This window comes from Tachysurus vachellii, chromosome 4 (genome assembly GCF_030014155.1).
Source record: "Tachysurus vachellii isolate PV-2020 chromosome 4, HZAU_Pvac_v1, whole genome shotgun sequence".
In the NCBI taxonomy this organism is placed as follows: Eukaryota; Metazoa; Chordata; class Actinopteri; order Siluriformes; family Bagridae; genus Tachysurus; species Tachysurus vachellii.
In genome coordinates, this window is record NC_083463.1 from 23,555,052 (window position 1) to 23,579,450 (window position 24,399).

Consider the following 24,399-nt stretch of genomic DNA (forward strand, 5'->3'; position numbering starts at 1 on the left):
TTAAATCTGTTTATTTTATTTGGAAAGTTTCATATCCATAAATGTAAGTGGTCTGAAAAGAAAGCTAACACTTCCCATTTTAAGCTGGAAACTTATTTTGAAACATTAAAAGGACATACAAGCCGAAAAGCTATCAAAACTGTGGACATTTACAAGTCTGTTAAATTCCTCTTCTCTAAATTAAATGTATTGCTCTATACCCCTAATTTATATTCTTTTATTTGTATTTTTTTCTTTCTTTCCTTTATGTTATGTTACTATTCTAAGATTTGAATAATATGGCATTGTATAATATAATATAATATAATATAATATAATATAATATAATATAATATAATTAATAAATTAATTAATTAATTAAATAATTAATAAATTAATAATAATAATAATAATAATAATAATAATAATAATAATAAAAGCTACAAGCAGCATTTCCCGGGTTCAAGCGTTTAAGGCCTTTAGGGAGTTTAAGGCCTTAAAGGATTTTCACATACACAAAGTGACAAATAAACAGTGTCATATCGGTGAGTCTACAATCCTCGTGCGAAGCAAAACGAAGTATGAAAACATACTTGGCAATAAAGACCATTCTGATTCTGATTCTGAGACTTTGCCTTACGAGTCAGCACAAAATTGGGTTTTTGGACCTATGGGCACAAACGCGTTTTGGGGCGCTGAAGCGCCCCAGATTGTCCGATTCCGCTGAGATTTTGGCCCTGAGTAACTGTGACCAGTACTACCATCTGACCAAGTTTGAGCTCTCTAGGCCTTACGACCGTGGGCTGCACGACCGTTTCTAGGGCGGAATAATAATAATAATGATAATAATAATAATAATAATAATAATAATAATAATAATAATAATCCTAACAAAAACAATAGGTTACCAGCGCTTCGCGCTTGAACCCTAATAATAATAATAATAATAATAATAATAATAATAATAATAATAATAATAATAATAAGGTCGATAAAATTACCCCAAATGTGGCTTTTACTTATTTGAGGAGGGAAATTCCAAGTTGGAAACTCTGCTCCTACGCAAAAGAAAGTTTCCAGCTCATCATAAGAACATACCGCCTCCAGGTGGACGTTGTTCAGGGCGCCACCGAAAAACCGATTAATGGAAACGGCGATGACGTCCAGTCGAATCAGTGTGACGAATCTGCCTGCCTGTGTAGTACGTCAGCACCCTGTGCGTTCTTGCAAAGTCACTCCGTATAGCTGGAGTGTAAACAAGAGATTAGAACAGTCTAGACCTTATACGAGTTATTGTTGTGCGAGGTTTAGCTAATTATTTTACAGAGCAACGTGTTTATAATATACATAGTGTCTATTCCGGCACTACTGACCTTTCCGATTTATCAACAAATCAGGTTTTATACCGTAATCTTTGAGACTGTGCTCTAGTTAGCTAGCTAACATTAGCATCTAAATGTTTTTTTCCTCTATTATTATTTCAGCATAATTTACGCATAGTTTGCGGTGAAATGACCGAGACTGGAGTCCTTTAAATGTGAGTATTATGTGTTTCAGCTGCTGTTTGTTTTATTCAAAAGCTAACAAATCTGAATAATCGGTGTTACCTGACAGGTGTTAGCATCTGCTAGCTATGTTAGCATTTATTATTTAGCAGCTTTTAAGTTCTAGAAACCAAGAGTTAGACACATCGATAGCTGAAGAAAAACACGCTATATCCTAAACGAACATACAGCAAACAAAAGCCTGGCTGTCCGTGTAAATATCGAGCAAACTGAAGTGCAAGTTACACGGTTAGCACAGTTAGTAAAACTACACAAGGAGCTACATTAGCATTAGCTCTGACGCGGAAACTCAAGCCTTTACATACCGTATTTATTTGGCCAGTGGACTTCTGTTAATAACCATAAAACCCACAGGAGGTTAGGTAAATGGTTAGAAAACGTCTGCACACGTCTGTTAAAATTTCAGGTTTCTGTGTAAAAAAAAACAAAAAAAAAAGAATAATAACAATAGTCATAAAACGAAGCTAAAAATCACGTCAGTTCCTTCGCACCTTTAATGAGACCGTAACTGCTGTTGTGAAGGTTGGGTTTGCGGTCTGGTCTTCATCAGTGAACATAAATCCACTCGACTATATACAGTTGTAGAAAGAAAGTTATTAAAAATCACACTTTCAGGTGTCACCAAAATAAGGTTCCTTTTTAAGTCTGGTTCCTCTTTCGTTGCTTCCTTATATTGTCTCTGAGAGTTGTTTTTTGTTGTTGTTTGGTTGCTTGGTTTTTTCATAGCATTGGTTCAGCCTTTCTAATTATAGATGAGTATAAATTAAATTTTACACTTTTTATATCGCTGTAAAGTTGTTTCGAGACAATGTCTGTTGTTATAAGAGCTATACAAATACAGACAGAATAGGGCAACATGTGCACAGACAAGCCCCATGAGATTAGACAGAAATAGTTCTGACGTGATTTACATGCAAGTTTAGGGGGTCGTCCTAACAATCTTGCTGTCGTGTTTATATGTGCATTTAAAGTGAGCACAGCAAATGCTTACTTTATATTTACACATTTAACATTGTTTTTATGAATCACTGCATGTAACGTGCAGCCTTGTGCATCACACTGCAAGTGTATAATTAAGATTTAGTTGAAAGCATTCGTTTCAACTAATGGACAACATGGAGCCTATATTTTATATATACATATATATAAAATCTATAATGAATATAATCCTGTGAGATTTTTGCATTTATTTATGCACTGTTGCATGATTTGAACTGCAATTTCACCCATGTGCTGTTTATTATTTTGATTATTAGATGATTGTATTTTGTAGTGTTTTTAGTTAGAATACACACTGTGCCATGCATATCGTCATGCACTGCAAATGTTTTGTGTATAGGCCACATTAATTAACGTTACAGCATGATGGACACGCAATAAAAAGGTTTGCTCCACATTGATTATACTCTAAAAAGGTTTTAATAAAATGACTGTTTTAATTATAGTTGTTAAATATTCTCCAAATTTAGAATCAAGTACTGCCATCTGAGAGACTTCTTCAAAGATTATACTCATTAGTCTAGTGTCTTTTGAACCAGGCAAAATCCTGTTGTTGCTGTGTAATTCAGGATTTGAGCCTTGGAGTCATGGAGTACACTGCTACTGTAATTATTACTTCAATCTTTTAGCAACTGCTCAGTTATACATTTGTTGCTTTGACTGTTCCCCAGTTCTGATGCCCTGTAAGGCACCACCATGGACACTGTGAAGACTGAAGAGAAAGACCATGAAGAAGAAACTCTACAGACAGCCTTTAAAAAACTACGTGTGGATGCCGAGAGGTATCTTAAGTGTATATCATGTTAATACACATGTATCATTTTTGTATAGTGTCTAGAATAAAACGCTACATAAATCATTGTAACTGAATGTCTAAGTAGTCATTTAACTGAATAAGAATAAACTATGCATTTTATGGGGAATAGAAATTGTGCTTTTTTCAAACTCAGTTTATACAGAATGGGAGACTCAGTCCTGGTAAAGCTTAACAGAAATTGTGCCAAAATCAGCAATCTAAACATAACTGTTGGCAAGATAGACCAAGAATGTTTTCTAAGAAGTAATAATAGACCAAAGAAACAATCTGACTTATTTTTGAGAACTGTGTTGTAGAAAAAGATTTGTTTTAGTGTAACATAACAACATATATATATATAAAATATAAAAATGTGTCTTGCTAGCCCTGTGGCTGCAGTACGTGTGAGCGAGGCATTGGCATCCAGAGCCGGAACCCGAATCAGCACAGATGGAACAAAACCCAAAATTACTTCCCCTAAAGAGAACTGGCATGGGTAAGAAACCTGTTATGTGTCCTTTTTTGTCGTTCACATAAGGCTCCATTTACCGGTCTCTATAACTACACTGCATACGTTATAATTCTCACTAAATGAAAATAGTCAGATGGAACCCCTTGTTGTTAGGTTATTCTTGATCATTTCCCCCTGTATTATATTATCTTAGTTTAAACAAGATTTTTACCTTTTTTTTACTAGCACATATGAATTAATAACATCCTTTTTATTGCGTTCTTCTCTTACATGCAGATGCAGCCGAAAGTCTTCCAGGGGCTTAACAAGAATTCAAAGACGGAGAAGGTCCAAGTCTCCCATCCTGCATCCACCCAAATTTACCTACTGTAGCTCTAAAATGCAGTTCAAACACAAGAGCCCCACAGAGCTGAAGGACACCAGCACCTCCCTGATTGTTCCTGCTAAAAAAGAGCTTTTGTCCTCCAGTGCCCAGTCACCCGTTTTTGGTTCCTTGGGTTATGACTCCGGTATTGCTTTGGAAAACAAGATTTCCCCACTGAACAGAGTAGCACCCTTTGGCAATGAGGGCAGCTCAGAGGTAAAGGATGAAAAGACTAACAATTCTTTAGAGAAAGCTCAAACTTCAACAGCTGACTTTAAATCTCTGTGCCAACTCCAGGAGAGTGGTGTGTGTAAGTGCACCAACTGGCAAGGCATGGAGGTCTACTCATTCACTGGCCTGCGTGATGTCATTTCTGAATGTGAAAGGAAACTGCCCAGCTCTCCAGATGTAGCTCAGAACACCAGAACAGTAAACGCATCATCAGTGACCAGCTCTCCACGCTCTTGCTCCGAGCAGGCACGTGTGTATGTAAATGATATTAGTATAGAAGATCTCTCGGGCTACTTAGAGTATTACCTCTACTTTCCTAAAAAGATGTCGCACATGGCTGAAATGATGTACACTTAAGCAAATAAACTCATTTCGAGGTACACAGAATTGGTTTAACACAAAAGCTGCATACTGATGCATATAGTATACAGGAAGATTAAAGATAAGCAGTGCAGCATAAATATCAGATTATTTGGGACTGTTTATGGGAAATGGGTAGGCATGGAATTATTAGGCATGATGTTTATCTTGTGGAAATGCTTTTCCAGGTTTTTTCCCCTCTTTATTTTTAGTGTTTCATTGTTTGATAGATTAACACTCAGAGTGAGATATGTCTGCTGTAGGGTATTTTTTGTTTCTTTTTTCCCCTGATTTTTGTCCCCCTCCAGGTTTAGGTGTCATGCTGCCAAAGCTCTATTGCAGGAATCACAGGTTTTGATGTACTTGGTATGTGCAAAGATGCCATGTAATCATTATGATCACCTTGTTTTCTTTAAATTTAAATAAATCTATTCTGTTGTTAAAATACGGTGTTGGTTATAGCCATTTGTGTATTTTGATAATTATTATGATCTCATGTTAAGTACTTTTAATGCCTGCTAATTTGCCTGTTCTAAAAAAAGATATGAATAGTTCAATCAGGGTGATTTTATAAGTTACACAAAGTATGTATAAAACGAGGTGTATTTGAAATACCCTCAATTAAATTGCAACTGTTAAAGGGTGACGTGTTCCCACTAATTCAGCTGCAGCTGCAGAACAGTAATAATGGCTCGTATGCATTGTAAGGAAAAAGGAATAATTTTCTCTCCTGTCTAACAAAAATTGCTTATTAAACATGACATAAATACGCAAAGAAATCAATGTATTGAGTATTAATAAAAAAAAAAATAGGTGTCTGAAGAAAGCTGCTGATGGATTGCATAAGAAAACATTAGGCTGTGTAAATTTATGTGACTTATTTCACATAAGAAAAATGTAATCCAAAATGTACTACACATGATCTGGGACAACCCACTTTATTAATTTTAATGAATTTATCCTCATTTTGGTACCTGTGAAAAGACATGAAGCACAATTGAATTATTTCACTCATCATGGATTTTTTTGTTAATATAGTGTCTGGTATTATCATAGCTTGTTATAGAAATTCTGAATAGGTAGCTACAATATGTGCTTATTTAGTAGTAAGTAATAGTTTAAATTATTTAATGTATTAATTATTCATTGGTTAATAATTCATGTGCTCATAATATGAATGTGTGTCTTCCTCATAAAAGTTTCAGCATCCTAATGTGAATGTTTGATCATTTACAAGATCACTACTGAGTTGTTCTTAATTAGAGGACAGTGACACTGAAGCTACATTAACACATCCCTGGAGACTGTGTGCTGTATAGTCTTCACACATATTGAAATCAGTTATTCTTGAACTTTTTTAATATTTAAGATCAAGTTATCTTTATTGTCATTCCACTTACATGGAAGAAATCACAACTTGATGCAGATCTTGATTCTTACCGAACACTTCTTGCCAAGTTCTCCTCAGATGTGACTTCTGCCAAGACTTCCTTCTACAAGGAAAAGCTTGAAGCTTCCTCACATGACCCTCGGAAATTCCACATCATCTCTTCTCTGCTCAACCCCCCGGCTCCACCTTCTTCATCCTCCCTGACTGCAGAAGACTTTGCTTCTTTCTACCAGGAGAAGATTGAGGAAATATGCCGGACCTTCACTTCAGCCCCGACTGCACTTACATCTCAGAGTATGGATTCCCCTACACCTTTGTTGTCGCATTTCTCAACTGTAGCAGCAGAAGAGATTTTGCAGCGCATCCAGTCTTGCAATCCTACCACATGCCCATTGGATCCACTCCCTTCCACTATGCTCCAGACCTTCTGCCCTTCATTTCCACTATCGTCAATAGATCCATAGCATCTGGTCAGGTACCAACTACTTTCAAGAGTGCAAGGGTTATTCCCATCCTAAAGAAACCTGCTCTGGATTCATCAGACATCAGTAACTACAGACCGGTATCACTTCTCTCGTTTCTTTCAAAAATTCTTGAACGCATTGTCTATAATCAACTGTCTGTCTATCTCTCACAGAACAACCTCCAAGACCCCAACCAGTCTGGCTTTAAAGCAGCTCATTCCACAGAGACAGCCCTTTTGGATGTCTCTGAGAAACTACATGCTGCTAGATCAGCCAAACTGTCATCCGTCCTTATCCTCCTTGACCTTTCAGCAGCGTTTGATACGGTCAACCACAAGACTCTCTTATCCACCCTCAGGAGTCTTGGGATTTGCGGATCAGCTTGGGAATGGTTTGCTTCCTACCTGGAAGGACGCTCATATCAGGTAACATGGAGGGGAGTGACATCTGCTCCACGCAGACTCTCCACTGGTGTCCCACAGGGCTCAGTACTTGGTCCTCTTCTTTTCTCCCTGTATACTCACTCTCTTGGTGAAGTTATTTCCTCACATGGGTTCTCTTACCACTGCTATGCTGATGATACACAACTTATCTTCTCTTTCCCACCCTCAGATGCCACAGCTTCTGACCGGATCTCAGCATGTCTGGCAGACATTTCATCAGCCATGTCTGGCAGTGATTCATCCCCAGGTCATGATCTTGCTATATCCTTGCACAACGATCTGATCTCCCCTTCATCCACAGCTCGCAACCTTGGGGTAACCATGGACAATCAACTGTCCTTTTCCTCTCATGTTGCTAATGTGACTCGCTCATGTCGGTTTCTTCTCTACAACATTAGAAGGATTCGGCCATTTCTGTCCACACAGGCTGCTCAGGTACTTGTTCAGTCTCTTGTCATTTCTAGACTGGATTACTGCAATGCACTGCTGGCAGGACTACCTCTGAACGCAATTCATCCTCTGCAAATGATCCAAAATGCAGCTGCCCGGCTTGTTTTCAACCTGCCAAAGTTCTCGCATACCACCCCGCTGCTGTAATCCCTCCACTGGCTTCCGGTAGCTCACGCATCAGATTCAAAACACTGATGCTGGCCTACAAAGCCAAAAATGGACCAGATCCCTCTTACCTCAAAGCCCTCATCACTCCTCGCACTGCACCCCGCACCCTCCGATCTACCAGCACTGCTCGACTGGTTCCACCATCTCTCAGGGTAAGAGGCAAGCATACTACAAGGCTCTTCTCTGTACTGGCACCAAGGTGGTGGAATGAACTTCCCCTAGAGGTCCGGACAGCTGAGTCACTGGCTATTTTCAAGCGGCGGTTGAAGACCTACTTATTCAGGAAACACTTCAACTAGCACTTCTTTCCTTATCTTTTGCATTTAAAAAAAAAAAAAACACCTTTGACACTTTTTCATTGTAACTTTGCACAAATGTTTTAAACTCATGGTATCTTAAGTATGTAACTTAGTGAGCCAGCATTAATGTATTCAATGTTAGAGATTTAAGCACTTACGTCGCTCTGGTTAAGGGCGTCTGCCAAATGCTGTAAATGTAATGTTAAGACATGCAGTGGAGCGAGATGTCGTGTCTCACAGGTCAACAGTGCAACATACACAACATACATACAGACATAAAACATCAACGAAACAGGGGTGCACTATGCCATCAGTACAAACAATACGCTCTATGTAAAGACTTTCAGGAAATAAATATAAATATGTGGACTATACAATGCTTCCCTTGATAATGTACATGTGCAACAGGAGGCATTCAAAGTCAAGCAGCTGGTAGCAGGCTAGTACATGATACAATGTGCAACACGAGCATGTAAACGTGTATTGACTCTTGGTTTTTGTACACTGTTTAGTTTTTGATGTGCCAGTGTGCTAATGCTGTGGTGAGTGCGGCTGGTGGCGGTCAGGTGGGTCACGTCACAGGAGGCCTGTGTGTTTTCAGGGGTGGCAGTTGTGGTTTGAGTTCAGGGCTCTCACAGCACGGGAGAATAAACTGTTTACTGTTTATTTTATTTACTTTTACAGTATTTGGCAGACACCCTTATCCAGAGCAACTTTTCTCTCATTTTTATGAGATTCTGCCCAGCAGTGGTTCCAATAGTAGAACACTTTAACTTTAACCACTAAGCTACCATTCATCAGGTTACACAGTTTTGAGTTTTTGAGGTTTGGATTAAACCCAGTTAAGTGAGCTATTAACTAGGATTCCCTGGTTAGGATTCAGAGACCTACTTCATTCTTGTTGGTGGTAGAATTTATTTAATTTTGCTCCTCTTTTTTTAAAATTCATTGCCTTTTTAGACATTTATTACTTCACAGCATTAATCTCTGCACATAAATCTTTAGTTGTTCAGCTGGTTGACTAGATGCTTGGGTTTAAGTTAGCCTTTTTATTCAACCCAAAGGTATACAAAACAAATTAAAGAATTATTATTATTATTATTATTATTATTATTATTATTATTATTATTATTATTATTATTATTATTATTATACAATTAAAACATAAATAAAACATTTTTAAAAATGGACTCATGTTTTCAGCCCTTTACTCCTTTTTTTTTTTTTCAAAAAATATATCACAAATTGCTAAATGTCAATTAGTAGTATTTATTTATATCCATAATATCAGTCTTGTTACATGTCATATAGTTCTTCATTTACTTTTTCTGAGGTGCTTTCTGTTTTAGCTTGGCCCCACCACCTAGTGTGATGTGACACTGATCATTTAATGTGATGTAATCACTTAACCCATTCCTTCATTCATTTCATTTACAGCCCTTATCCAGAGCGACTTACAAACCCGATTCCAAAAAAATTGGGACACTGCACAAATTGTAAATAAAAAAGAAATGCAATAATTTACAAATCTCAAACTTATTTTATTCACAATAGAATATAGATAACATATCAAATCTTGAAAGTGAGACATTTGGAAATGTCATGCCAAATATTGGCTCATTTTGGATTTCATGAGAGCGACACATTCCAAAAAAGTTGGGACATGTAGCAATAAGATGCCGGAAAAGTTAATTGTACATATAAGGAACAGCTGGAGGACCAATTTTCAAATTATTAGGTCAATTGGCAACATGATTGGGTATAAAAAGAGCCTCTCAGGGTGTCAGTGTCTCTCAGAAGTCAAGATGGGCAGAGGATCACCAATTCCCCCAATGCTGCGGCGAAAAATAGTGGAGTTTCTCAGAGAGAAATTGCAGAGTTTGAAGTTATCATCATGCATAATAGTGCATAATATCATCCAAAGATTCAGAGAATCTGGAACAATCTCTGTGTGTAAGGGTCAAGGCCGGAAAACCATACTGGATGCCCATGATCTTCGGGCCCTTAGACAGCACTGCATTACATACAGGAATGCTACTGTAATGGAAATCACAACATGGGCTCAGGAATACTTCCAGAAAACATTGTCGGTGAACACAATCCACCGTGCCATTCGCCGTTGCCGGTTAAAACTCTATAGGTCAAAAAAGAAGCCATATCTAAACATGATCCAGAAGCGCAGCCGTTTTCTCTGGGCCAAGGCTCATTTAAAATGGACTGTGGCAAAGTGGAAAACTGTTCTATGGTCAGACGAATAAAAATTTAAAAAAAAGTTTTTTTTTGGAAAACTGGGACGCCATGTCATCCGGACTAAAGAGGAAAAGGACAACCCAAGTTGTTATCAGCGCTCAGTTCAGAAGCCTGCATCTCTGATGGTATGGGGTTGCATGAGTGCGTGTGGCATGGGCAGCTTACACATCTGGAAAGGCACCATCAATGCTGAAAGTTATATCCAAGTTCTAGAACAACATATGCTCCCATCAGGACGTCGTCTCTTTCAGGGAAGACCTTGCATTTTCCAACATGACAATGCCAGACCACATACTGCATCAATTACAACATCATGGCTGCGTAGAAGAAGGATCCGGGTATTGAAATGGCCAGCCTACAGTCCAGATCTTTCACCCATCGAAAACATTTGGCGCATCATAAAGAGGAAGATGCGACAAAGAAGACCTAAGACAGTTGAGCAACTAGAAGCCTGTATTAGACAAGAATGGGGCAACATTCCTATTCCTAAACTTGTCTCCTCGGTCCCCAGATGTTTACAGACTGTTATAAAAAGTAGAGGGGATGCCACACAGTGGTAAACATGGCCTTGTCCAACTTTTTTGAGATGTATTGATGCCACTTACATTTATACTCTTAACTAACTGTTCGTAATTCAAATGGAGTTGCACTTCTGAATGCAAGTTGAGTGTAAGAATTGAGTATCACCCAAATGCCCGGGTGATAATATTGTCCAGCTGGATGTCTGTAAATGGTAAATATGGTCATGCACACCTGGGCCTGGTATGGTTACAGGTGTTATCACCCAAATTGTCATGTGATATTATTGTTTATATGATAATTACATTCACTTATACAATTTGTTCAGAGATCATTTGTTCAGAGGTCATTGATGTCTTGCTGGGGCTCCCATGGTAAAATTGATTAAAGTTTATTCATTTCAAAACATTTTCCTCTGTTATTCAAACCTATCTCTTTTTTGTCATAAATCTTGGATAAGAATCTGGGTTGAGACAGTTTGTAATTTCGTTACAGTGCACAATAAATGAAAGAATATAAAAATAAGTGACAAAGGCATATTTTTGAGGACACATTTAAATAGAGTCACTTAATGTTGTGCAATTTAGCTATGGTGCTGAACTTGAAGCAACGTAACTTTGCCTGGTAGTGCAACTACAGTTATATAAAACTTTTTTATATAGAAAACATCCATAATCAATCATTTATCTTATCGATGCTTCGTACAGTATAATAGGCCACCCAGTCAAATCCAGCAAGGCTCCTCATTACATTCAATCATTTTTAAACATTGTCAACAGTTTTTGCTCAGTGGACTGCCCATGTAAGCCTTTCAGCAAGACCCACAATATCAAATATCAAAGCATTTCCATTTAAAACCATAAATCATAAACTTTGGTTTTGAGGCTTAGAGATTTTTGAGGCTTGAGATTTAAAAGCCACATTTGTCTGCCCATTCCTCTATAGAAACTAAAGCTCTTTGAACTTGTTTTGTAGTAAAGGCTACATCTTTTTCTCTTCTTCAATGAGCTCTGTCATCTGCAAACATTTACTGTCCCATAACTCTTCTAATATTACATAACATTGGGCTAATAATGCTCCCTTGTGGAGTTAAATTTTTTATTTCTAACTTTACATCCACTTGTATCTGTAGCATTTATCCCCCTCTGCATATAAATGTAGAAGTGTGAACACTCTCATCAGGTACCTTGGGGTCTAACATGACAAAAGACCTCATATGGTCCATCAATGATCGTCTGGTGAAGAAGGCACAACAAAGGCTATTCTTACTTGAATAGCCAGGCCAGACTATCCACACAACTCTATGGGAATGTCTATTGCAACACCATAGAGTGCATACTCATGCTTGTTATCGCAGTGTGGTATGCTAGCTACCCTGTTAAAAACTGCAAAGACACCACTCAAAGGACACATCATTTTTGTTTCCTTATCATCTGTTAAAAGGTACAGAGCTATCAAGTCAAACACAAAAACAAGAGCAGTTTGCTGTCCCCCAATGCCATACAATCAACCACACCACTACAACCGTTAAGGACTAATGACACTTACACTATCCTATGCTTTTGCTGATTCATGCACTACAGTGCACTTTGTCACTTTATAAAATTTGTAATATATCTCTTTTGTACTATGTGCAGTATATACAGTACATCTTAATACTGTATATATCCAAATGATCAAGTTATTTTACTTATTGTGTTATTTTGTATTTTTACATTGTAATTTATTTATTTGTTTATTTATTTATTTACTTGCTTATTTATTTATTTATTTATTTATTATATAAATATAACATCTAATGGAATTCCTGTATAGTTTTATGCTTAAATGCCTTTGCTGCTGTCTGGGAATTGGCCAACTAAATTTTTTTGTATTGTATACAGTGACTATAAAGTACATTACCTTACCATACCTTGTTTTGTCCTTTTAATTTGAAAGTCTTTAAGTCTTTAAGTCTGTAATCTTTAATCCATTAAAATAATTCCTAAAGTATAAAATGTAATTATTAATCCTTCTTGAATACATATCAGTTCTGGCTTGATTTAAATTCTGCACCAAAATCTGCATCAAAAATCTCTTTAGTTCTTGGTCATTTCCAGTTAGACTTCTGGCATTACACTGAAGAATATAAAGCATGAATATGTTAATCACCAACAGCATCATCACCAACTCATCTATACTATCAGATGTCAACTGTGAAATGCATATAAGTTGTTTTTTCTGTCATATACTTTTCTGTCATTTCTGTAAATCCTCTGGTAACAAATGATTTGTGCCAAGAAATCCTTCAGCAGCTCTAAACGCTATCTTTATAATGTCTAACCTCCTAGTTATTGTTTTTGCTCTAACTGATACACCTACAGTGAAAGCTAGAAATGATAAATGCCAGGTAAACTGCTGGCATATTTTGCACAGTGGAGTGACTCTGAATCATTACTTTGTTCACAATTTATTTCACACCACTTATCCTCTTTCTACTTTTTTTAATGGTTTCTGAATATGACCTCTCATAGGTTGAACTTGTTTAGCCTTGGCAAAATGCTCACAATAATAATAATAATAATAATTATTATAATTATTATTATTATTATTATTATTATTATGATTATGATGATGATGATGATGATGATGATGATGATGATGATGATGATGATAATGATTATCAATTATCATCATCATTATTGTTATTGTTATTATTATTAGTAGTAGTAGAAGTAGTAGTATTAGTATTAGTATTAATATTATTATCATTTTTGTTATCATCATCATCATCATCATCATCATCATCATCATCATCATCATCATCATTATTATTATTATTATTATTATTATAAAGAAAGTATAAAAATAGGCCACTCGAAAGTTTAAGCAATTTTAAGAAACCGCTACTTACATGTATTACACACCAGTCACAGATCCCGCCAATCACTGTGAGGTCACATCCGCAGGTCCAAGCAAATTTGGCTTCCATTCTATTGGATAATGCTTCGAGTGGTGTGTATTTTAGGGACTGTCTATCGATTCTATTGGCTGCGATGGTTCCACAGTTCCATATATGGGACAAATAGGTTCCCGAGATAGGACCCCAAATAAAAGTCGCACCTCAGCTTTGTGCTTGAGTGCAAGAAGTGACAAAACTGTCGAAGGAATTAGATTCCAGCACTTCTTTTTCTTTACACTGAAAATGGCAGAAATAAAGAAAGAATGGTAAGAGGTGGATATATCGCCAAATGACACCGGGCTCAGTGTTGTTCTTGTTGAGTTCTCATCTGATGAGGAGGGCGTCCTCCAGCCCGACTTCCACACAGACAGTGAGCATCTTACATTCATCTTTGTGAATACATCTTACCACCAGACAGGTATGTAAACACTCGTTTGTTGACGAATTAAAAGTTGTTTTTTGTTGAATTCCCCAGGTTTACCCAAACTTTTTTATTGTCAGTTTGGGGTCCAGTTTTGTATCTGGTGGATTTCTAGATTTCTATTTTCTTTTATTTATTTTCATATTTTTTCATATTTAATTTCACAGTGGTGGTGATGATGATGATGATGATGATGATGATGATGATGATGACAATGATGATGATAAAGACAAAGATTGTAAGCTACCTCGTAGGGCTACACCACCTACACCAACCAACTTCTCAACCAAACGGAGGCTCCTCCAGTCCACAGTCCTCCTCCAGTCCTACAATAACCCCTCAGCCACTGTCAGGGACGTCCACGTCGACGTCCAGCTCTAAGCGACAGAGAGGATGCTCCAGTCCACGTGGCTCTGCTTCCCTTCCTTAGTCATCTCTGTCTTCATCAGAAGATTTACCTGCTTCAAACTCCAACAGAAAAAGTAAAAGGAGACACAAGAAAAGCAGACACAAGAATTCTGCAACGTCTAAGTGTGGTCGAGGATTGTCTTCCATTTCAACCCCAGAGGAAGAAATGAGATGGCACAACAAAGAGGAAAATAATGTCAGACCCAAACCATTCACATTTACATCAGCCCGGGCTCCTGGACCTACACTAGACACAAATGTAGACTGGACACCCCTGTCTTTGTTCCAGCTTTTTTTAGTAGTTCTTCATTCCAAACTATCATTGACAATACCAATGCCAATGCAGCAAAAATATTACAGGCTGGAAAAATCCTCCAATAGTCGAAAAAGTGGCCATATAATTTATCTTTCCCTGGTGACAAAATGACCAGGGACCGTTTTGAAGCTCTTATGGTCACTTCATCTGAGTAATCCAGAGGATGATGAGAAAAATAAAAAAGAAGGGGTGCAGAGGAATATGACAGGCTTTTCAAAATAAAGCCACTCTATACGGAAATTGTGACTGCCTGTAAAGCCAATTTTCAACCATACCAAAACATTTCCATTGATGAAAGTTTGGTGTCATCAAAGACCAGGTTTAGTATGAAGTGCAACACAAAGTAGGGATATAAACTATTTGTTCTTGCTGACTCAATGACTGGGTACACCTGGGACTTTTTTGTGTATACTGGAAATTGAAGGTATTTAGGGAGCAACTTGCAGCAGAAATGCTGAAGTTTGCTGATGGTTTAGGACCACCATCATGACCATTATCCCCAATCACCACTCACCTGCATGCCTGTATACTATGGGGGGAATGCCACTCAGTCAAGAAGATACTGTAAGAAGTGCCGGGAGGATGGCAACCTAAGGGTGAAGACACCTATTTACTGCAGAACATGCCTGGTTTCTCTGTGCCTCATTTCTAGTAGGAACTGCTTCCAGCTGTGGCATGATTCACACTAGTGTAACAAATGAAGTAAATAATATTTGTTTTTATTTCTAAATATGCACCTCACTTTATTTTTTATAAATTTGTATTATTATTATTATTTTTTTTTTCTTTCTCAAAATGTTTAAAATTATTTAAAATAAGTCAAACATCATCTCCTTTGTATGGTTTTCTTTGAAAGGGTGGGGATTATATCCAAATATGAAAAAACACCATTTATTAATATATAAATCAATTAAATTAAGTTTTATACTTTGGTACCCAAGAACCCTCAAATCACACAGGTGTTCCAACATGGCCAATTTACATGTTGGAACATTTAGATGTTCAAATGAAAAGATGCCTACAACCAAGACTGATTTCGGTCTGGCAGTGTAGTTGGAAAATAGCCAAACTAGTAGAATATGTTCAGGCTTTTCTAAAAAAAAAAAAAATGAAAGATTAACTAATGTACATAAGATTAAATTTCGCAAAAATTTATTATCTTCTGAAGAGAAGATGAACCCTTTATCACTGCCCAGGATCATCTGGAGAGGTTCCTCATATGTGTTCTGTGACATCAATTTATGTTTTTGTAAATACAAGGGATTCAGAAAGTATTTATACCCCTTATATGGCATTTTACTTCACCACTAAATGTAGATTATTGGGTAAAAATAGGGTCTGAATGTTTGAAAGAATTAGCAGTACTAGAGTAATTTATAAAGCAATTTGTTTTTAAGAAAATCAGATTGCAAAATTGCACCATGCTCACCATCTCTCTCTCACTCTCCCTTCATATCCACTGGGGGTTACAAAAGCCTGTGCAGTCTCAGTGATTGTCCCAATCCTGGATTAAAAAAATGGAAGGTTGCATAAGGAAGGGTATCCAGCATAAAACCTGTGTCAAATTAATTATGAAGATCATATGATCTATTGTGGTGACCCCTAACGGGAACAGCTGAAACACCATTTTAAGATATTCCGTAAGTTTATCATTTTGTGAAAATGGAAAATATTATTAAAACTAAATATCATTAAAACGTTCAATGAGAGGTTCTTGTTATAACAAATATAACTACTTTCACTTTTTTGTGTTGTTGTAAACATTTTAAATCATTGTGTGTAGCTCTTATTTTATCCAAATATGTTCACCCATTTTATATTATTTAAATTATGTATAAGCTAAGACCTCAAATATAGGGGAACTTTCTTTAGCCAGCAGGAAGTGAAGAGCTGTAAAGTGGGTGGAGAAGAGACACATTGGGATGACTGTGTTGTATGTTTGTATTTAAAAAAAATTTAAACCTTGAAGGTATGGACATGTTGGGAGAATATAATGCAGCATCTTCTGAAATCTATTATTCTGTTCCTGAACTTACCACAAGGTTGCAGTACTTAGTCATATCAACATATGCCACATATCAAGCACATACATATTCATACAATACTTTTTAAAGTTTAAATTAATATTGTATTAAACAATGCTTGATTAATCTTATTTCTTTAAAACATTTCTTTACTTTTTTTATTTATAAATTGACTAAGGCAACTTACAAGTAAAGAAGATTAAGATCAAAGAGAATAGCTGTTACCGGAGCTTATGATGAAATTGCTCAGAAGTTATATTGCGTACTGAATATAACATTAGGAGTATGAAGAAATTTGATCAACAAACAATAGTCGTCACAGCACTCTGAGTTCCAGACTGTACCATAGTTATATTTCTTGAAGTAATTTGACCTTTTCCAATAGTTTAAATGCTCCCAGTGTTATTTTCTACAATATTTTTGACCATTGTGTGAATAGTATATTCACAGTGCTTTACAATTCTCTTTAAATTGCTTGATTAATCTTACAATGATTTGCATCAGAGAGCTTGGTGTAAGACAACCAGGCTCCCTAATCTGCTTGTCAGCTGCTTTTTTAGGACTACCAGCCACATTTACCTTCATTTGTGAATCTGCTCTACATACTGACCTTGATTGGCTGACCTTTTTAAAAATGTACTGCTTACACTTAAGAAAATGATCAGAGAAACATAACGTTGAGGAACTAAAGAGGCATAATGAGTTACCACATGATTATATTCCCATTAGGGGCTAAAGATATATACAAAACAAAATTAATGGTATATTTTGACAATGAAATCTGAAATAATTGACAGTTGAATTGGATGATTATAAGCTTCACAGAAACAATAATGGAAAACATTTTAAAACCCACTTTGCTGGGTTCCAGTGTCACCCTTGACAGAATCCATTCACCAAAGGAGTATACAAGCTGACACGCTGGCTGCTTAGAAGGGAGCAGTGTAATTTAAACAGCTGCATTGAGGCTTTTCACATAGTTCAGCAGCCTAGTTCAGCCTCTCCACTGTTGTGGGTGTGACTCTTAAGGTTGTATAGGCCCTTGAAAATGGGAACCCAGCATCAAAGCATACCAAAAAAAATCTATGGAAACACACTAAAGAATAGGGTTAGATGTTGCCAGTCAACAAGAGCTGCTTGACTGAGCAATTTGCCTGAAAATCACATCTTTTGTTGTGAGAAGGTTGGTGGATATATATATATATATATATATATATATATATATATATATATATATATATATATATATATATATATATATATATATATATATAATATTTAATCCTTTTTACAACGGTGATAGGATCAAGTTCTTTAAAATATAAAAGTGATTTTAGGGCAAACTTTCTTCAATTCTAAATATATATGAGTGAATAAAATAACGGTGTGTAAAGAGATTAAAAATATATAAAAATGCAAATGCATACCTAATGCATCCAAATGTTGCATAGCAGGAAACTCTATAGTGTGCTAAAGGGATAGGGGCATGTTGTTGTTCATGAAAAGCAGACTAACTGGTTATTGTAATGTGTACATGCTCGCTATCTCACCTGCAGCAAATTCCTCCCTTCTTTTGTGTGAAGGAACTCTAGAACTTTGCATGGCTCATTGCTCCAAGGCCTTTTCATTGTATTATAAAACATTTGGTACCTAAGGACTCTTTGATTTTATATGTTACAGTGTTTGGGGCGTTTGTTTAATTCCAAGTGCTCGACTCAAGGGCTGCCTCATCTGAAGCACTGTTACAGATGGCTGTGGTCTATCGATACTCATTCAGCTTTGCTGAACTTTGACCCCTGGTTGCTAGGATCAAGGCCCTCAAAGGGTGGTGCTTGGTTGAGGAAAAACAGGAAAGGGCACGTTAGAGTGGTCATAAATGCTTCCATATGACCTTGCTAACTTGGAAAAGCTCAGATCCCCAACAAAGTAGTCTGATATGAATATACTAGATTAGGAAATCAGAGATTATTCCATTTAATTCAAGACCATTTAATTTAACAATTCTTTTTATAAAAAATATTATTTTTTTACCCTTTAATTTTTATAGTTTTAGTTTTTAATTGATCTTATATTGCAATAGATAAAGTTTGTTAGTTATACCCCCTTGATTTAAAAAAAAAATGAGAATTTGAGCATTTGGTAGTACATGTAAACACTCCACTCATATATCAGTACTGATGATCAGTACTGATATATGTCAGTACTGTCAGTAAGAAAAGTGAATGCAGTTAACCATTAAATGGAAACAGAGGAAACAGTAAATAGAGGTTATTCCTGAAAGCTATCAACATTCAGAAACTCAGGATATACAGAGGAATTTGTATTTATCGCTGTTGGTTACATATACTGAGATGAGAATGACTCATCCAAAATAACACATACTTTTCACAAGCAGGAAATTCCAGTCGTTCCACACTAATGTCCCAGTCGTGGTGTGGAAAATCTCTAGCTGCTGCTTGGAGTTTCCTGCCACTCCACCCCCGCACTGACTCACACACAAATGAATATGTTCTGTTTCCCCCTGTGAAGTTCCAGTGAAATCAATTCAGCACATAGAGAAGTTTGTGACATATAGACCGTGTAGCAAACACCAAACATCAACCATTTAAATTAACAATACCAAAATTTATTTTCACACAGTTTCTTGATAGTTTTTAATGTGTATGTATATAATCTGTATATAATAATAGACTATATCTAATACATTTGTAGCATACTATACAGGTTATGTTACATGTGCAAATAACCTGAGAAATACCAGAAAATAATAAAAAAGGGTAACCATGGCCTCAGCACATGTGTGTTATGTGGCTGCAAAAGCGTTTGGAAAACTGGCCTTCCAGACTGGAAGTGGTTTTGGGTGAGCCTCCTGTCAGCCATTTTGTAGACACTCCCAAATGCCCCTTCACTCTGCCACCACCTTGTTTTGGAGAAGGAAATAAAACAAGCCAGAAGCCTGTAAGCTCCCAGAGAAGCCAAATAATTTTGTGTTAGCAAAAAAACATGCTGCTCTTTGAAAGGGAAAAACAACTTTATAAGAACTAATGCAATAACACCACGATAACTGCCAGTGCTTTTCTGACTTTTATTACTTAATTATTACTAGTTAAGGGGATGAGGCAAGACACAGTATTAGCAGTGTTTCTCCTAGAGAGGTCTGTAAATACAGTCTATATAAAGTTGTAAACTGCAGGAATAATCTTATATTGAATAGGTCAGAGCCAAGGTAGACATCCAGGTAAAGTAATCTTTCAGAAATGTATGATATTTTGGATAACGTCTGTGTAGCTGTTAACAATGTTGACAACAAAGACTCGGCTGAAATCTCAATCTCACTAGAACTAATAACAAAGCATAGGCATTCTTTACAATTTCCATAAATCAGGATGAGCCCATTTTTGAGTTTCAAGCACTAATAGCAGCACAGTGGTGACATGGGGCTTTCATGCTCACTGCTATAGCAAGTAAACAACTTGTGTAGCATGATTAAAGTCACTCAGGATAAGTGAAATCCAAATTAATAAATAATTCAGTATGGGTTTTCTTTTGTGTTTCTTGTGCTATCATTGAGATTTCAAAATGTTAGAGCAGAGTGGGTAAAGACTAAATCCTAATATTCTGGGGGAAATAAAGGAGAAGATCTTTCAAATGTCAAACGTACCTTCTTAGGAAAAGTAAAAGTGCTGTGTGTTGGGGGGGAGGCAAGCATTCTTTCAGAAAACAGTGTAGTTGTTGAACCAAGACAAAAGTCACATACTTTTTCATGGAGTGATTAGAATCACACATTATGCATACTTTTTTCCAGTTTATATTTAACTTTCATGTATTTTTTTTTATTTAGCAGTCAACCTTTTGTACCATATGAATTTCCCCTCTGTTACAAGTCACAAAATCAAGTTACATATTTGAGGACAAATTCTCGCACAAGCTTTGTTTGGTGAGACAAAATGTTTGTTTTGGAGTATGTCAAATGTCAAGCAATGCAGAATGAGGTACACAAAACACAATTGCTAGTTACTAATTTTATTATTAGCGTTATTAGTTCTTTTTCACTATTTCTAAATTTAATGTAAAGTAACCTAGAGAAACCTAGACCAATCATAAGAAGAAACATGAATAGTTTTTTTTTTAATTACATTTGGATTCAGAGCCAAAATTATTCAAATGTAGGTAGTGCTCAGGTGGCATTTAAATGTTGTGGGCCTGCTATAAGGAACCTGGTCTTATCAAGGCTGAGTATCGGCTGTGTTATGGCAGCTATGATTTCATAGTTTTCATCCCATGGAGATATGTTGGCCAGACAACATGATGGGGCCAGCATAGTGCAAGGAATCATTTGTTATCAGATGACATTTAAACATGACCTCGTTTACAGTTCAGAATGGTTTTAACTTTATTCACTATTTGTTATATATAGGTGTTGCGGTGAGGCAAAGGCGAGTGAGGATACAAATGCAGATTAAACGTTTAATAATCGAAGCCAAGAAACAGATAACAGACAGGCAAAACTAGGCAACACACAGAGCTAACAGGAAACAGGAACATAAACAATGACTAGCAACAGGGAAGTGAACAAACAGTGTATATATATCAGACAGGAACGAATCACAAAGCAGAGGCAATGAGTAACTATGACAACAAACGAGAGGGCAACCACTTGGTGAGCAGCCATAAAGGTCCGATATATGCTATTTCTTTTGTTAGAACTTCTACGTATATATATATATATATATATATATATATGTATATATATATATATATATATATATATATATATATATATATATATATATATATATATATATATATATATATATATATATATATACAAGTTGACACAGTTGGCCAACCTCACTAACAAAAGAAATAGCATATATCGGACCTTTATGGCTACTCACCAAGAGGTTGCTGAAAAGACCTACGTAGGGCCAAAAATCAACACTGGTGAACTCTCTGCATTAATGATGGGCTTCATAAACTGTCTGGGTCACTCTGTGAGGAGGCTCAATGCTGTAAGTCAATTTACTTAGTCCTGACCTAATTATCAAAGCAAGTATGGCAAGTATGGCTGTGGCTGTACAATTTATATATATATATATATATATATATATATATATATATATATATATATATATATATATATATATATATATACAGCAAGCACACATTTATATATTTAATTCAATTTTATTTGTATGGTACTTTTAACAATAGACATTGTCTCATAGCAGCTTTACATAAAATGTTCATAAAATGAACATAAAATGTTTTTGTAAATTTATTTCCATTTATCCCTGTTTATCCCTAATGAGCAATCCTGAGGTGACTATGGCAAGGGAAAACTCCCTTAAATGTTATGAGGAAGAATCCTTAAGAGGAACCAGACTCGGGTGGAAACCCATTCTCATTTGGGTAACACCAGAGAGTGTAAATATAAATTATTATAAACACTGGAGAGTGTGATTATAAATAATGTCCTTTCAACAGTCACATACAGTCAATTTATAATTGTGTAACCAGGAGCTCCTGATCAACTCATAAATTAGTTCATCCTCTGAGTTCATTATAAATTCAACACCAACTCCTCTGTGAAGCAGCATTCAAATTATAATAATATACAGCATATGTAGAGTGCTATTTTGTGTATTGATTAAGAGGTTGCTCTCCTCAAAGTCCTCATTGGGTCGGCAAATTCTGGTACATCTCTAGATGCCTCTGGATCTTCACAGGGTTGGCCTCTTCTCTTTGAGATCCAAAATCTTCATGAAGCGTAACACAACTGGAGCTGGCAAAATTTCTATGACTGGGGATGGGCAGAAAAAGAAAAGCAAGTGGAGAGGGATTGGCATAGCTGTTGTTCATAATATTAGCAAGCACTTATTGATACTGTACATTTAAGCTGATGTAGTGGAGCACACGGTTATAGGATGTTTTATGTGAATGCCAGGCTAAAGACATATGACTTTAATCTACATTTAAACTTTAAAAGTGTGTCTGAGCCCTGAACACTGTCAGGAAGGCTATTCCAAAGTTTAGGAGCTAAATACTAAAACAATCTACTGCATTTAGTAGACTTTGATATTCTGGGAGCCCCCAGAAGTCCAGAGTTTTGTGCATGAGGGATTATATCGTATTATAAGACCGGTTAGGTACATGGGAGCAACCCGGTCTTATAATATGATATAATCCCTCATGCACAAACTGTAGTTTATTTATTAAAGATACAGGACAACCACCTAATAATGCATTACAATAGTCTATTCTGGCAGGCATTAACTATGTAATTGTATATTTATATGTTAAAAAGGGTACATTTGATGCTTCTACATTTAAGAATTCTAAATGTGGCGTTACAGCTAGGCTCCATACAGCAAAAAAATTTAAATTGTCTGTTTTTGCTAAGCCATGTCTATATAGAAGATAGACCTGTGTCCATTGTTGTAAGTTAATATTGGCTAATGTGTGATGCCTTGGATTATAGGAACACATGACCTTAAGTACCTTAAACGTAGTTTACTAATACCAGCTGTCGTTTTGTTACTCAGGTGGAATCCTAAACATTTGTCCTAAATAAGATTTAGTTTGCTAATTGCATCAGTCCACATAGCAGGCTGATCTAATGGAATCTTATTTCTTTTCTACATTTCATTTCAACTTTGTAACATATTCCTTTTCACTTGTAAAAAAATTAATATGCAAATATTGACAGAGAATAATGTAACAACATTGCATATACTGTGGCTGAAATAATTAAACACATTAATTGTTAAAAAGGAAAAAGAAGCAAAAGAAGAGGACATAAAATAATTATATTGTAGAAAATTAGTTCAATAGTATAACAAAATGAAATGAAAACACATGCTAAGATGCACACAAAGGTGTTCACTGTTGTAAAGGAAGTTGAATATCTGTTAGACTGTCAGAACATGGGTGGAATTGGCTTTTTTGTGCATGCAAAGAAAATATTTTGGTTGAGAGAAAGTGAAGGCAGAGATGTGGGATGTGGAGAAGGGCAATATAGGTCTCTATTGAAGGTGTGTGTGTTTGTGTGTGTGTGGGTGTGTGTGTGTGTGTGTGTGTGTGTGTGTGTGAGAGAGAGAGAGAGAGAGAGAGAGAGAGAGAGAGAGAGAGAGAGAGAGAGAGAGAGAGAGAGAGTTTGGACTGGATTATGCTAATCTGATCTGAGCTGCATATATACTTTATGCAAATATGAAGCAAAACGGTGCACCAATTTTCAGTGGGATAAAGACATTAGAGCAAACATGATCCATGGCAAAATATACAAACTTTTCTTTCTTCTTGTATAGAGAATACTTGTATAGAGAATATATATTTTCTTCTTGCATATATACATATACACTGGTGAATTATATATACAAACATATCTCCCTTCAGAATCTTAAATTTTAGCTGGAGGAAAGGTTTTGTTGTCAAGTGGAATGCTTGTTGTGCAACACACTGATAACCATCATTACTATGGCAACTAGTTGTACATCATAGTACAGAGACCAGAAGATCTGTACTTCAGAATACGACTGGC

General features: G+C 36.2%; 1 protein-coding gene across 3 annotated transcripts; it reads left to right on the plus strand.

The window, feature by feature from the left end:
* Positions 1-1,201: 1,201 nt before the first annotated feature.
* On the plus strand, positions 1,202-5,211 carry oser1 (oxidative stress responsive serine-rich 1). Of its 3 annotated transcripts, none has more exons than XM_060868411.1 (5): positions 1,202-1,516; positions 3,215-3,325; positions 3,725-3,835; positions 4,088-4,391; positions 4,473-5,211. In XM_060868411.1, exons 2-5 carry the CDS (start codon positions 3,240-3,242, stop codon positions 4,761-4,763), a joined length of 792 nt encoding a protein of 263 aa, XP_060724394.1. In that variant the 5' UTR covers positions 1,202-1,516; positions 3,215-3,239; the 3' UTR covers positions 4,764-5,211. The 3 variants fall into 3 exon arrangements, with proteins under 3 accessions (XP_060724394.1, XP_060724393.1, XP_060724392.1); XM_060868410.1 differs by having other exon boundaries at positions 1,202-1,376; positions 1,464-1,516; positions 4,088-5,211; XM_060868409.1 differs by having other exon boundaries at positions 4,088-5,211.
* Positions 5,212-24,399: the final 19,188 nt, after the last annotated feature.

Excerpts from the sequence above, each read along its gene's own strand:
- oser1 (XM_060868409.1), top strand. The coding sequence starts at position 3,240 with ATGGACACTGTGAAGACTGAAGAGAAAGACCATGAAGAAGAAACTCTA. Across the intron at positions 3,326-3,724 it reads CTACGTGTGGATGCCGAGAG|CCCTGTGGCTGCAGTACGTG; the intron begins GTATCTTAAGTG and ends GTGTCTTGCTAG. Across the intron at positions 3,836-4,087 it reads CCTAAAGAGAACTGGCATGG|ATGCAGCCGAAAGTCTTCCA; the intron begins GTAAGAAACCTG and ends TCTTACATGCAG.